At 41.4% G+C, this 16227-nt stretch overlaps 1 protein-coding gene across 2 annotated transcripts in view; it reads left to right on the top strand.

The window, feature by feature from the left end:
- The first annotated feature begins 3649 nt into the window (after positions 1-3649).
- Positions 3650-16227, top strand: part of LOC308109634 (ras and Rab interactor 2-like) — a 31529-nt gene continuing 18951 nt past the window's right edge. For both annotated transcript variants that reach the window (XM_080463332.1, XM_080463331.1), the window contains exons 1-2: positions 3650-3712; positions 11374-11482. In XM_080463332.1, coding sequence (XP_080319458.1) covers positions 11414-11482 — 69 coding nt within the window. In that variant the 5' untranslated portion in view covers positions 3650-3712; positions 11374-11413. The remainder of the gene's footprint in view (positions 3713-11373; positions 11483-16227) is intronic.

Genomic DNA, 16227 nt, shown 5'->3' on the forward strand with positions numbered 1-16227 from the left:
CTCTCTTCATCTTCCGTCTCCTGGTAGAACATGAAGAGTTAAACTCACATAGTCACTTTACCTCATCTTTAATTTACAGCATCAGTCAGTCTGACACTGGTACGAACTATAAGCTCCGTTTCTGTCCTCCGAGGTGGAGAAAGTGATGGTTGTAACTCGAAGGAAAGCTTCTTTATCCTGGGATTAATCAGCTTCTAATGAGATGAGAAGAAAAGTGCTTCTTTCTGAGGGAAAATCTGCCAAATGAATGTTTGAACATTTCAGTGTGAAAAACGGCGACGTTCATCAGTGTTTTCATCCTGCGATTGTCGTTATGCTGCCAAAGCTGTTGTCGCACACACACACACACACACACACACACACACACACACACACACACACACACACACACACACACACACACACACACACACACACACACACACACACACACACACACCCTGTGACAGACCAATCACGCCCTGGATTTATGGATTGCAGGTTAATAAAGGATTTCTCCTCAGGTCAGGCCAAGTGCTGATGAGCTGGAGTGAAGAACAGATGCAGGAGTTACATTTTCATGCTTTCAGTGGAAACTGTCGCCCTCAGGCTTCTCACTCTTTTTACAAATGAGTTTTACTTTTGAAGGGAATCGTCCGTCACCCCAAGTTTGATTTGCCCTCACAGGCTCTTTTCTCTTTCCTGTAACCTGATGTTTGACATCACTGGGACCCCGTTGGACCATAAGGCACAAAGCCCGACTAAAATTAACCTGCCAGTCTGAACTGAGGGCGAACAAACCGATTTTTACGGACAAAAGAAAAACCACCTGTAGGAAGAGCGGACAGTCTGAGGTGGAGGCGAGGACACACATTTACAGAACTTACAGAGTTCTGGAACAAAACCACCATGGGAAACTCGAGATACTCTTGATACTCCAAAACAGAGCAGATCACTCATTTTTGATCATGTGATGAATGCTTTTGCCTATTTGGTTTTTTTTTTTGTTTTGTTTTTATTGTGGTGGGTTGTCTGAAGCTTTTACATTAGTTTAATCTTGAAGAAGTTTTTTTTTGTTGTTTTTTTTTAACCTGCTCCAAAGTAGTTTAGTCAGAGAAAACCACATAAAGCTGATTTTCAAAGTCTAGAACAGACCCGGAAAACTGCCCGCTTTTAATTTGAAGGTCTGCTGACAGAGCTTCCATAAAAGATTGAGATTGGCTTCAACCAGAGATTTCTTTACAGCGGCTTCTTTAAATTGCTCAGTGACCCGTCTTGTGGTGAAAACTGGTAATGCGAGTTTAAAGGGACTGACGTTTTTTTTATTTTAGTTTTTTTTAGGTTTTGCGGAAAGTAAAGTTTTCCATTCTGGACTCTTCCTCCTTCTGATTTCCTTCACTGCAGCTCATCGGGTACACACACACACACACACACACACACACACACACACACACACACACACACACACACACACACACACACACACACACACACACACACACACACACACACACACACACACAGTACCGGCCATTTCCCAGTGGTGCTCTCACACAGAAAACCTGTATAGAACCTATTTTATATAATCAAACAGAAAATATTTTTACACGTGAAACCTCGAATGGAATAGTGTTAATTTGAAGAAAAAAAGCTTTTGCCGCCTGTAATTTAGCACCTGGATCAACCACAACATATCTGTTAATGTTCATTTGATGCTGATGACTTCAGTCGTTATATCTGCAGTCATATGAACATTAAACCAGGGAGGCGACTGAAACAATCAAATAAGTAGAAACTAAATGTGGAATTATTTTCAGTCTTTCTCTCTGAAATTAACAATAGTGTTTTATTTTGGGTTTATTTATCATGAATTGAGCCGATGAAAGATGCCAAAACGTGTGTTCGGGCACTAAAGTCTCAGTAACGACCCACGCCGAGGTCCAAAAGTGTGAGTTTTGTATATTAATCCAGGATAAAGTGTAAGAAAGGAATGTTGACGCGTCATGTTTATTTCCGTCGATACAATCGTCTGTTAGCTTTCGCGCTTTAGCATGGTTCGTGCTTCATCTGAAAACGAATGTATTTTATCCTCTGCATTGTATTAAATACCGATGTGACTGGGAATAAAGAGTAAACGTGAAAGAATGACGGTAAAACACCAGGTTGAGCCGTGAAATAATGAAATCACTCGACAATGAGGTAAACGTGAGGGTTTATTCCTCCATCCAGGGTTAATCTCAAAATGGAATCGTTTCTTCTTCCGTACACAATCAGTCGACCTATCAAGGGTAAATTACTGGACCTTTGTTTAAGAAATAAAGTTTATCGATGCAGCAAAAACACTGTTGTAAGACGAGATATGTGTTTAAAAAGAAAACAAAACAGAAATTATTAACTGTAAGAGGGGACGAGTGAGCCTACCAGTCTGAATCAGGGGCAAAGAAAACCCAGAATTACCCGGCAACAAGTGAAAATGAATCAGAAGCGAGGTTCAGCCGGCTTTACTTTTTATTTATTTCCATGATTACGATGAATTAAAGAGTGCTATAGCTGCATTAAATCTACTTCCTGTGTTGCTGTGATGATAATAAATATATTTTACAGATTCTTCCAGATTCTAACATCAGAAAGAGTTGGAAGTTTTGGGTTTTTTTTGCTTGTTTTTCTCTTTTCTGTGATGTTTTTTCTTCTTTACTGATGAATGTGTTCAGAATAAAAGAATAATTAATTGCCAACTTGTTGTCATGAGAACTTTAATTTCTGGCCTCTGTTTTCACGCCGTGAGTTAATCTCTCTTAGAAAATACGAGAATAATATATTTTTGGAAAAGAACAAGAAATAACTTGTAGGTAAATAAACATTTTTCTGATGAGAAAACTCCAGTTATGAGAAAATAAAACAAATTAAGAAATTTAACATAAAATCTGCTCACATCTGAGGAGCTTCATTATGAATTTGAATGTATAGCGTCTTTATTTTAGATAATATTGCCGTCATAATCCAAACTTTCCTCTTTTTTGAACTTTTAAATTGAGTTTTTTGAAAAATAAGAATTTGTCTCATTGTAATTCCACTACTTACCACCAGAGTGCGCCACATCCAGAAATATGAACACCGACGCTTACAGCGGGCTTTAAAAAGTACTTTATTTACATGTAATCCACGACACTACTGAAACACAAGTGAGTGGAAGTAACGAATTGAAATATTCACATTAGAGTATTCACGACACCCTTTGTCCTACTTTGAATAATAAGGAAATAATAGTAACTAACAAACACTGAAATCACCATTATTAAGCAGTGTCTTTAGACATTAAGAGTACTATTCAAATTTTTTTTAAGTATATTTACTCGAGCACGTGTTCACAAATACAGGGATGGGGGGGGGGGGCTGGTATGTTCTATGTTCTGACTTTGAAATGTGTTTGTTTTTCTCTCTTTGTTAATGTACTTTAAAAAAAAAAAGATTACATGTACTTTTGTACATTGTCAACCAATAAATCTTTTTTTCAGTAATATTTCAGAAAGGTATTTTGTACCTTTACTCGTATTTAAGTACGACTTAAGCATCATAACAGTAGTTGTTGAGCAAAAGGTACAACCTCCACTCCTCTTCCTCCTCCCCTTGCTCCTCCTCCTCCTCCTCCTCCTCTGCAGTTCCTCGGTGTCGGCAGCAGTAAAGAGAAGCAGAGTTTGATGATGGAGGAAAAGTTTAGCAGCTCCAGTTAAAGGTGAGGGAAGTTTTCAGTTCTTTATTTGCGTTTTCAGACATTTCTGCCTGCGTTGAGTTTCTGTTTCCTCGTGCAGAAGGAGTTCAGTCTGCTCTCTGTTGTTTTGCTGTCATGAATCCTTCATGTCTGCTGGGTTCTGTCGAAGTTCCTCTGGACTTCTCTGTGCTGCAGCAGTCTGCAGACAGGTCCAGTCAGGTGATGGAAAGTTTGTCTGAATCCTTCAAAGTGAGAAGAGAAAGGCTTTGAGAGGACTGGGCATGTGCAAAGCTCCATTTTAAAATGTATTTCTGACAAAGCTCCACAGTCTTGGACTTTACTTTCGGCTTTGCAATAAAAAAAAAAAAAAAGCAGATCTGCAGAGTGCAGAAAGAGGAGCTGCAGCTTTTGCCTTTGTTTAGTCAAGCTACAGTTTTTCACTGGAAAGTTGCATTACAAAGACGTTCTTTTTCCTTAATGCATGAAAAAGAAATTACCTGGAAGGTGAGAAATCCTCAGTGAAGTCAACTCTAAAATGTGTGTGGTGCAGCAGTTTAAACTGAATTAAGCAAGTAATTCAACCATCAATAATTATGAAAACGAGAGAGAATGTAACTGCTAGTGCCAGTTGGTCTTGCCATACCAGTGTGTACCACCAGAGGGTGTATTGAGTCAGTGTTCTCTGCTCATCAGGGATTCAGATTTAGTTTTTATTAGCTTTCTGATGTTAACAAGTGTAACTACCAATAATGGACTCAATGTTATAATTGTGGCATTTTAATTGTAATAAAGCTAATAATACAATGAAATTGTACAAATGAAAATTATTAGCATAACTAAGAGTGCTGTATAGTATGTATCCTTAATGAATGAATGCATCCTCTATACCTGTTTTTTATAACTGCACAAAAACAAAGTATTATATTTAGAATATAATCTGTAGATGATACACTTTTAAAGGTTTTCTTAAATACTACTTCAATAGTAATAACTTAATTCATCATTGGTAAGTTGATATTTGCTTTATTAGAGATGGAAACTGATGAAATTATACATTCGTGCCCACTATTACAAGAAGTGACTCGCTGCACCATCTGCTGGTACAAAGTGGTACTGCAAAACAGATCAAGCTGTTGATTGCCAGTTCGCTCGTTAACTTCTACAAATGTTTACACTTTTGCATCATTAAGCACCAAATATATATTTGTAAAAATCTTATTCGTGAACTGAGATGATTTTCATCTAAAAAGTCACTTTGGTTTTGCACTGATAAATCTAATCCTAGAAGGTTTTTCTTGCTCTTTTTAATCACAGCAGCAGAAGTTGCACCTTGTTTTATCTTCTCATTGTGTTTCAGTCTGTTTCCTGGTTTCTGTATATTTTCGCCATCAATATGTTGTGAATGTCTCTGCTTCCTGTTTCATGTGAAACGAGTCTCAACCTGAACACATATCTCTGCCTTGGTTTTCGAGCCTCTGGTTCGCTGATGTTCATTCAGGATAATAACCAGCTTGAGCTCCCTTGGAATCTGTTAAAGAGATTAACTTTCATACCCCCCACCCCCCAACACATGAAAAACGTTCTACACAGAGGAAATGCATCAGACATCATTTTACTGGAAAAAAACCCCAAAAAAAACATATTCCTCCAGATTTGGATTTTGAAGCCGGTTCGAGCTTGAATGGGTCATTTCACATGTCTGTGGAGTCTGCTTTGGAAACTTCTGGGTGTAGCTTCGAGGAAGAAGTGAAAGCTCTGCAGGTTTATAAAAAGTGATGTAACTGTGGCTGGACGGTCTGCGGTGTGAGAGCAAACTGGCCCTGTGGGGGAAGTTAATGCGGAATACCTTTAACTGGAGTCCCGCTACAGACTGTGAAAACTATGCAAACTCAGTCGATACACGTCAAAGTGCAGAATGTTGCCAAACATTGCAGCCGCCCCAGTTCATCTCTAATTCACACGGTTTCACTACAGGTATCAGGTTACTGATTCTCTGCAGAGCAACATAAACACAGAAGGGGAGATGTTCGAAGCTAAAAACATCTATCTTGCAGGCTTTGAAGTGGATACTGATTCGATCCTCCAGAATGATGGCGGCAGGCGGAAAAGCCCTCTGCAACCGGTTTCGGGCTGTTTTTAGGGAAACAAAAGGGATCCACCGACAGAACAGAGTTCTGAGAACAGAGAATCTCCAGCCGGAAGAGCTCAGCAACGACCCCCAGCGCGAGTACAAAGAGCTGAAAGCCGAGACAAAAGCTGCCGGCGGTTTGAAGAAACGGTTGGAGAAGCGAGTGCCGGACCTCCACAGTAAACTCAAAGCTCAAGTGCCCTTGAAGAAATGCAGGGCTGCACAGGCAGACAAAGACAGAGTATTCCAGGTCAACCAAACTCTTCAGCAACAATTCCAAGGAGATGAGCTGCAGACTTAAAGACCAGGAAGCACTGGAAAAGGACGACAACAATCAGCTGTCTCAATTATTTTTCCATATTGTTTTCCTTTTTGGTCTTATATGATGAATAAGAAATGACTTTGCCTCTCATGACGACTTTAACCGTCACACTGATGTCCGTCTCTGGCAGCTCTCTGCCGCCACTCTTCACTAGTTCCTTCTGCTTGAAAAGTATGAACTTTGTGACAATGGGTCTCGGGCGCCGGTTGTCCTGGCGTCCCCCCTCCCAGGCGGTGGACGCGGGCGAAGGTGATCTTGTTGACGGTCTCCGAGGGCCGCTTCAGGCGAACCTGCATAAACCCCCGTAGCGATGTTTCGGCAACCTGCTCCACCCACTCAGGCAGCCATGCTTTGGCTCTGAAGATGGAGGATGGACTCCTTCATCTTCTTGTTCTCCTAGAGAACGGATGGATAGAGAGATGGAGAGACTCTCAGCTGGGACAACTCTCTGCTCCACCACAAATTACAAGAGCTGTGCAAAGAGAGCGAGAACGAGGGGAAAACTCTGCTCTTCAAGATCTGAATCTCCAGCTCAGGAGAGAGAACGCCGGAGAAGAGAATAGCCGAGGAAGACAAGGACGACGGTGTGAAGCTCTACTTTTATCAAATTGATGACATGGCGATGGGCTTGGACCACGGAGCGATCCTGGCCAATCAGACGACGGCTGCAGCCAACATGGAAACCCTCATAGACTTGTTGTGAGAGGAGCAGAGGGGAACCGTCACCGGGTCAAACACCTGGAGGCTCTCTGTGTGATACATGTTCTGTCTGTGCAGGTGTGGGTTATCGGTTATCTCCGGGTGCTCCGGCTTCCTCCCACGTCCAAAATAAATGAAAAAAACAAATAAACAATGTCCTATTAGTCTCTTTCCATTCTTCTCTCACCCTTATCCCAGAGAACATCAGCTCACTGGACGTTTTCTCTTTCTCGCACCATTCTCCATGTGAAAAGACCCAGTAGATCAACAGTTTGTCATTTAAATCCCTTTTCTCCATCATCCTCGTGCTCGTTTTGAACTTCAACTGCCTGAACATCGAAAATCATTGAGTTGCTGCAACTAAATAATTTCATTAAAAAGCAGTATTTCATAAAGTGCCCAGTAAGTTTATGAATTCCATGTTAGATATTGAAACACACTAGTTAGATCCTATATGATATATCTATGTAATAGCTCTGGAGCATCTTCCTCCTTCTTCTCCTCCTCCTCCTCTTCCTCCTCCAGCTCATACGTCTGAGTTCAGTTTCATCCTGGAGCAGATTAAAAGTGGAGAGTGAAGATTCCAGGCTGAACTTTACAGTGGAATCATGTTTCTGGGTGTTTCCTCAAAACCACAATTCAGCCGGCTTCACGGTCATTTGAAATTAAGCTGGATGTTTTTGAGGTGGATTTGAGCCGGTTGCTATGGCAACACTCTGAAGCTGAGGTCAGACTTTAAAGGAGGAATCCTGAACTTCTGTCCTGAGCAATCAAATTCTTCACATGGTTTCTCCACCAGCGCCGAGGACAGAGAGTTCATCTGAACTCAACTAGAACCTCTGACCCACATTCAGCGCCTCTACTCCTCCTCTACTCCTCCTCCTCCACCTCTCTGCTCTTCTCTGCTCTCCACTCTTTAAAAACAGCATTTCAGTAGAATAAATAAATCCCTGCCCCCTCTGATTGTTGTTTTCCTGCCCACGCCCACACCATCATCTGGTTTTCCTCGGGGCAAAAACACAACCCACATGTGGTAGTTCTTCTCTGCGGTGCAGTTATGCAGCTGTCTGCAGCTCCGTTAGCCTCCGTTAGCCCCGTAGGCCTCCGATAGCCTCCGTTAGCCCTGTTAGCCTCCGTTAGCCTCCGTTAGCCCTGTGGGTCAAGTTAAACCCCTGCCAGCCCGGATAGGCCGCCACCGTGTGACGTCAGGACTCACGTGATTTATGTTCATCCGGCCATATTGGAAGACAAAACGCTGCCTTTCAGCAGGGTTGCAAAATATGCAAAAATCCAATATATATATATATAAAAATTGCGTACTTCCTGTTGATTTTCCGGTATGAGTGGAAGAGACTTTTTTTTTGGCGTCTTGGGTTCTTACATATGTGTGCCGACGTTCGCAGCCTAGGTGAATCGGGATCCGGGGGCTGAATTTTAAACATTTTCCAGGTGGGGCCACTAAGCCATTATTCTAGTCACATGTCATTCCTCCAAAATTTAAAAAAAAATTTGCTGGGCCTGATGAGTGTACAAAGTGTCGCAAAAGGTTATGTATGTTTAGGCCCTCAAAAATGTGTTTTTCCCATAATGAAAAAAGTACAAGGGTAAAACAATTATTATTATTATTATTAGTAGTAGTAGTATTAATCATAATAAAAATCTTTACAATTTCAATAGGGTCCTTCTGCACTGTCAGTGCTCGGACCCTAATTATAGTTGGACTCAGAGTTTGTTCAACTCAATCCGGTTTAAAAAGTGACAAACTGATTCTGTATTTTGTGCAGCCCAGAGGTTAGAATCATTGTTCAGATCTCGCACACAGTATATAAACACTGGTTTGCCATTATATTTTGACCAACAATGGAAAGGTTTCCTTTATGCAGCTTTCCCTCTGTGTATTTGACAGCTTCTGTCAGAAGCAGCAGTGGTCTGCTGGATCAGACCACTGTTATCCTCCTCTCACCAGCTCACCTCTGATACATCCTGACCTCTGCAGAACAAGAACATCCTGAAACAGCTGCAGCCTATGAGACCAACTGGCTCAAATCTTCAAATCACAATCCTCCATTTTTCTGCTTCTAAATGTGCACCTGCAGCTACCGACTGAAGCCATGACTGAAGGTTTAAAGCTTTAAATTAAATGCAATTCAATAGACTACATTTTATTGTCGTTGTTTCCTTCAACACAACTGTAGCATTCAGCACAACTTAATTACAGGGCAAATATTTTTTTCACGTCTCAGTTAATATTAATGGTATTTCTGTGTGGATAAACATGTCATCCAATAAGTTCAGCATTCATCGGGAGGCCCCGAGAGGCTCTGAGGCGTTCACACGTGCGGAAAAATATATTTGCCAGCTGACTGAGTTTTTATTGGCCTCCAGTTTTGGATCTTTGACAGAAACAAAGGAGCTCAGAAACTTTCTGTGAGCTGGTTTGTAATAAACAGTTTCAGCAGGATTCACGCTGTGAACTTCATGTTTCCTCCATCTTTCCTCCATCCTCTCAGAAACTCGTTCTCCCCACTTGGTTCTGTTTGTGGAAATGAAACCTTAACGCCAGGACCAGACAATCCGTTGTGCTGTGAGACAGGAAACTGGTGCAGACGGTACTCAGTGTGTGCGAATGAATGTGTGTGTTGCAAGGTCAGCAGTTTCCTCAGGATTCTGTTTTTCCAGTTGTTTAAAAGGTCCATGTTGAATAAATATTTTCGATAATTCGCTCATTAGTCATTTATGACTTCCTGGATTGACAAAAGGTTGTTGTTTTTTCTGTCAAAGCAACAAGGTGAAATTCAGAAAGACAAAAAGGCGAAATTCACTGTAGTTACATTCCTGTTGTCTATCTATGCTGACGATGTGCAGATTTATGTATCTGATGATATCTTTGTACTGCCTGTTGGTTAAAGACCACATCTTTGTGCTGCTCGCTGAATCAAACTGCTCAGGCACATATAGAGAGCTTAACTCAAGATTTACTCATCTACTTTTAGGTATTTAACTTAATATTTAGACTCTCAGATCAATATTGTCCTTCCCTCTCCACCAATAATCTTACTTCATTAGTTAGTTTAGGAAATTGTTTTTACTGCTGGTCAGTCTAATTGAAATTCAGTTTTTTAATTCACAGCTCACCTTTCTCAGTGCACTCAACTTTAAAGTGAAAAAGCAGGGGAAATCCGTCCCGACATGACCTGATACATAACAGATGAATCCAAACACCATTAGATGTTGGGATTTAGTCATTCGTTGCTCTTTTAATGATCTTATTATTAGAGAAGAGCTACAGTTGGACCTCCCACCTGACCTGTGTCTGACGTCTTGTAGATGCTCCTCAGTCCTAGATCCAGTGGTACGTCGAGGTCAGAGAAGGGTTCATGACCTCTCCTGTGCCATTTGGCTTTAGTCTGGTTCCTCACTGCAGAACTGTCTGCACCACAAGAACCTACCAAGAGATACCTCGGGACATATTTTGACTATGAACGCCCTCTCACCCCGACAAAGCCACGATCCATCACATGAGAGAAAAACATTCTTTGGAGCAGTTTTGCGGTTGAGTCTCCATCAGAGGTTTCCCATGGACGTCCAACTGAGACGAGAAAACTTGGTTTGCTTGATGGATTAGTGTGACTGAATGTTCTCTTTTCATGTCCGTCTCTGTTTTAAAATTCTGATTTCATATGAATGTTCAGTTTTGATCAAAAACTGCATGAACATTGCACAGAATACGAGAATACTTGGTCAAGAGACGTTCTCTTCTTTTAGAAACCAAAATACGGGCAACTACAGACATAGCCAGATCGCTAGGCTGGTTAGAGCTCGTTAGCTTGCTAGCTACCAAGTATTATCTAACATTAATGCAAGAAAATAAAATCTTCAGCTGATTTGTTTATATTTTCATCTTCATTCAAGTCAAAATTGCTGTTGCAAAAATGAGCCGTTTCATATTATGTCAGTAACAGTTATTAAGTAACAAGTCTCTGATTTTGCTTCACACAGTTTCCAGTCTGCATTGATAATGTGAGGCAACTTCTCCTCGTCTGAATGTTTGTAGCCTCCTGACTTGGCTCTGTGGTCAGGGGGGGGATTAATGTAAGATAAACTGCAGAATCATTCCAAGGCTCCGTGTTTGCTCTCATAGTTTGAGCCTGGCTGGAGAGAGGAGGAAGAAAAGCTGCAGGAGGAGGAAGAAGAGGAGAAGGGTGGACCGATCGGACACAAACACAGAGACGAGCTAACAACAGAGTTCATAACAAAGGAGACCAACGAGAGGACAGACATTGGAGACATTTGCGTCTTGTTTAGTGCTTAGATCGTTTGGGGGAACGAGGAAGGAACAAGAAATTGTTTCAGTTGAGGCCAAATTTAACCGGTGAATACATAATCAAAGTATGCGAGGAGGTCGAGGAGAGTGACAGGAGAAGTGCGTGTAAAGAGACGAGGAAGCAGACAGCCGCGATGAAATCGCTCCTGCAGACCGACTGTGGTCCAAGAAGGAATTTCCTCTGAAAGCTGAAGCCTGTTTGTGACCCCCAGAGCTGAAGCCCGAGCTGACCAACGAGTCCAGGACCACAACATGGCCTCCAACACACCTCCTGGAAACCCCACCTGTGGCCTGACGGACAGGAGCGGGAGCTTCTTCAAGGTAAGGACCCAATCTCCCCAGAAAACCTCGACCAGATTAAATTCATTGTTTCTGTTCTATCATATGTTGTGAAAGAACCGCAACAAACCGGTTTATAGTCAAACTGGGTTTGTTTAAACCTCAGTAAGTACGAGGTATGTAAATATTCAAAATAAACGTGTCTCCTTTCCCATCTGAGAGTATGCAATCTATCTTTTCTTCAGAGTGGCTCGGTTCTCATTGAAAATGACTCTTGTGTCCTCAGGAATGTCGCTTGTAAAAGTGTTGTGCATCCTCACTAATTACAGATCCATTGTGGCAGACAGAGTGAGACTCAGTGTAGAAAAACAAAAAAAAAAACAAATCACAGAACAATCTGACCTACTTCCATCATCACACAAGTTTTTGGGAGTTTTTGTTGCTCAGACTTTCTCGTGAGTCCACAGCGTTTGATGTTTATTTCTCCGTTTTGTATTACAGAAGACTGATGCCTGTTCTTAATTATTTCCTGTTTTTCTTTCATTTTAGAACAACTTCTGTTGAAAGTTTGTTGGATGTTTGTTCATCTTTATTTTTCCACCTCTAGACATACCAAATTTTTCCAATAACCTGTAGTAAACCTCTGCGCGTAACCTCCACATTAAAAGTATCGGACACGGGTTGTTTGTTTTCATCACAAGCGTCCTGAAATCAGGCTGAACTCTCAGGTTTGTAGCGTCATCTCAGCGACAAAGTTCAGATATCTTTGTCTCTTGCTGTCTTTTAACCTTCGCCAATGAAAGTTGGCCGACGGTTATGCTTTTGGCTGCATTTATTTATTTATTTATTTATTTGTTGGTTTGTATATATTTTACCAACTTTTCGCAAAAAGTATTCACCTGAAATGCATGAAATCTTCTGCGATGCTTTGTCATCATCTAAAGACCAGTGGACTGGATTTTGGGATAGCTTGGTATCGTAATTCGATCAATTTAAAGCTCTGTAAGTCCAACAACCTGTCAAAAGCTCAGGCCATATCTCAGGCTAATCTATTATCTCCCCGTTGTTCTTTTTTTTCCTCGTCCACGCGGTACCATAAAAATGACTAAAAACAATGGAGCACATATACCAGGCCTATAGGGGGCACTGTAAGAAAAAATCTGTGTATTCAAGAAATGGAGCATCTTGCCTTATTAAACCAAATGGCATCAATAGCTTATGCAGCACGACATTGAGCATGTAAGTCCGCCATTGTTGTTGTTACGTGACGTGGGGTGAGAACATCAGATTCAGCCATTTTTGTCCATCTCATGCGTCAAATCCGCAGCAGCATTGTCAAATTTCTCCAATCTGGAACCCGTTTTTTCAGCCTCCCAAAACGTCTCACGGTGTGGATGATCGGCCAAAAACGATACAGTTACATGGAACTGCGTTGCCGTGTGGACAGGGCCTCAGTGGCTCACTATTCAAGACAAATGATGATTATTCGGCTGTGCGTCAACTTCGCCACTTTGAAACATTGCAACAGCAAAAGATTCCATGTTTTTCACTCTTTCTAACAATATTTCAAAAACAATTGTTAGCATAAGCCTACGAATACAGTTGTTTTTGTCCGTATCGTCCCCTCCTGGGACTCTTATGCTTCAACGTTGATATTTATGCACTGCTGAGTTTTTTTGGTGGAATTAATTTCTCACATTAGTAGATCAGACCAAACACTTTTTCTTCATATTAGCAGGTTGAAATGTTTATGACGAGCCGTGTCTCGACAGTTTCCTCTTACTTTCGGCCATACTGTGAAGGAGTGCTGGAAACACTTGCTGCCAGCTGCATGCTGGCGGCTCAACAAAACCCACTCACAGGAGTAATAAAACTCTCCATGTCTGTTTCTGTGTTCCTAACCACTCCTCTCAATCCCTTTAATCTTTACTTTGACCATTTATTTTCCTTTTCCACCAAAATAGCTCACGAATCAAGGAAATATTCCCTCGAAAACTCACTTTCACGCTCTAAAATAAACACGTAACAGATGTTTTCTTGCACAGTTTGCAATTTTTTTTCACACTGTGTATATACTATAAAATGTATAATGGCTGTTTAGTGTATTGACTAATTTGAATAATGATAGTTTTAGGATTTCATATTTAAGTGAATAAATTCCACAAATTGGTATTTCAAACTCAATTTCATGGATAGGAAGATATTAAAGGAGTATAACAGCAGATAAGTTCATTTATTTCAAATGAAAATGGGGATTTGTCCATTATCATAACCCCACATCCCCAATGCTGCTATTTTTAAAACTTTTTAAAAGTAGATGTTTTCATTATATTAAATGGTTGAACTTTTAAACATTATACTACAAAGCCAGATTATTGTCATTAAATAGATTTCTATCAAACATTGGTAGTTTATTTGGTCCAAAGTGGCTTTTTGTGCTTTATAATTTGAATGTATGTATCTGCCCAGTATATACAGTACAGGCTGGTATCCTGGAGAATTTTTAACAGAGTGATTCCCAAAGTCACACTTATAATTTCCTTTGCGGCTTTTTCCATCCACACAACACTGAGAGAGCCCTGTGTGTGTGTGTGTGTGTGTGTGTGTGTGTATGTGTGTGTGTGTGTGTGTGTGTGTGTGTGTGTGTGTGTGTGTGTGTGTGTGTGTGTGTGTGTGTCACATAGTTTCCCATTGACTCCATCCATGGCTTTAACTGCACCATGCAGAGAATCACTTACCTCCATACACACATGCGCACACATCTTAAAGGTACAGTGCCACATTTTTCTGAGGTAAAACACAAACCTTTCTCCTGGATATCAGTGATGTTCCTCTAAAAGCCTGTCGTGTGAAAACGAGGGCCCTTCAAGGCCGCGTGCCAAGATCCAGTCACTCAACTGCTCACGTACTTGCCGGCCTTCATCCTACTGCTCTGGAATTTAGCCCCGATGTCTCTTCTGGACACGTCTACTCATTTTCATGAACATGATTTAATGCTCTTAACTCAGTATTGGAGCTTGGAGCTATCAGCTTCATTCCACAGTGAGATAATCACCTCGCCAGCCCCTAAAGCAAGAACAAAAACGGTTTGTTTATCAAGAATAAAAGTAACAGCAAAGTTTTAGTGAATCTTCTTGGATTGAAACAGTTATGGAGCTGCTGTCTCTTTCTCTGTGTCCATCATGCTTTTTTTATTCTTGGCCTGACAAGAAGGGACACACCTGGTTAATGCTGAACTGTTTACATGGAAACGTATCAAAGTGAAAACGGAAACTTTCCATTTATGACAAAAGTGCTCAGAGTCACTGAAAACCCAACTTTTGAAAAACAGCTCCCAGGGTGGAACTTTTCGAAAACGTTCTAACTCTCTCCGTGGAAATGCGGGAAACCCAACTTTTCTGAAAATGCTCAAAACTCAGTTTCCATAGAAAATGAGAAAAACGCAACTTTTCTGAAGCGCTGCTCCTGCACATTCTACACCTCGGTTGCTCCGCCTCTGTCACCGTGTCATCGTTAACATGGAGACATTTCTCTTGACTTTAACTTGTTGTGCACAGATGAGTTAGGTTGTAGTATTCCTACGGATGTTTGAGCTCCATCAGCTAATCTACGAAACATGTTTCACTCAAAATGCCCAAACACCCTTCAGGCGTTCATCGTGTTATCTAACATCATGATTTAGTGGCGTGTTTTCCCCCTGAAAAACGTCTTACTCAGCGAATCAACCTCAGAGCGGCTGAGTCTGAACCTGAGGCTTCGTTGTGGTTACTGACGTGAGTGTAAACACTGGGGGGAATGACGCCAGCAGCAGAAATCTTTGTTGTCTTCTTGGAATCGAGAATGTTTTGGGGTTATGTTTAATGTAAGGGGACTAAATCGAGGGGTCAGGTTGTTTTGTTGGCCTCTTTGCTGATTCGTCGGGTCTGTTTGTCGACGTCTGGAAAAAGTCTTCACTTTCTCAGTTGTTGAGGATCAGTTGTTCAGGTGAGTATTTCTCTCATGAGCTGGATTGTTGTCTCTTCTGAACCAGTAACGCAGCTCAGTCCTCGGCTGCTGCTGGATTTAATGAAGAGCTTAAGGAGCTGCGACAGAGCTGTGGGCTTGCGGGCTTCAGGAAGGCCTCGGGTGAAACGCTGCCTCCTCCTGGCTGAAATGTGGACTGACGGCAGCGTTGCAGATCGTTAGTGTCTCTGAGGGTTTGCCTTGGACTCTCGCATTATGATGAAATCTTTTAGATTTGAGCCTTCCTCTGTGTGTCAGAGCTGTTTGACCCAGATTGTCAATCTGCTGCGTTTAAGTGCCTGGGAAGGGTTTAACATCTGGAACCAAGGAATGTGGAAGAAAACAAACAACATGAAAGCAATTGGCAGCCATTTTTATACGGCAAAGCAGTTAAAAACTGTTGTTGGGTTTGTTGTTTCTTTGCAGATGTACCGATTAAAAGGACTTTATGTTACAGAAGAACTCTTCCTGCTGCACTGACACAGATAATGGTTTAGATTGTATTTATTCTGAACACAATAACTACATTAGGTCGAAGGACAGATTTCTGTCCTCTTCAATGGTAAATCAATGGATCCATCTCCCTCAGAAGGGAACTGGTTCTGAGGTATGGATTGGGGTCAAACCCATGATCTTTGGTTTACGAGACCAACGCCTTACCACTTGGCCACCATGCCACTGAGCTGTAGTTCCTTGTTATGAAAGAAAAACTTCAGGTTCTGGATAGTGTGACAGGAGGTCTGTCTCATGCCAAACTAGCGTTATGTTGAAGTGAAGCGCGGAAG

The sequence above is a fragment of the Lipophrys pholis genome (genome assembly GCF_963383615.2).
Source record: "Lipophrys pholis genome assembly, chromosome: 5".
Classification (NCBI taxonomy): Eukaryota; Metazoa; Chordata; class Actinopteri; order Blenniiformes; family Blenniidae; genus Lipophrys; species Lipophrys pholis.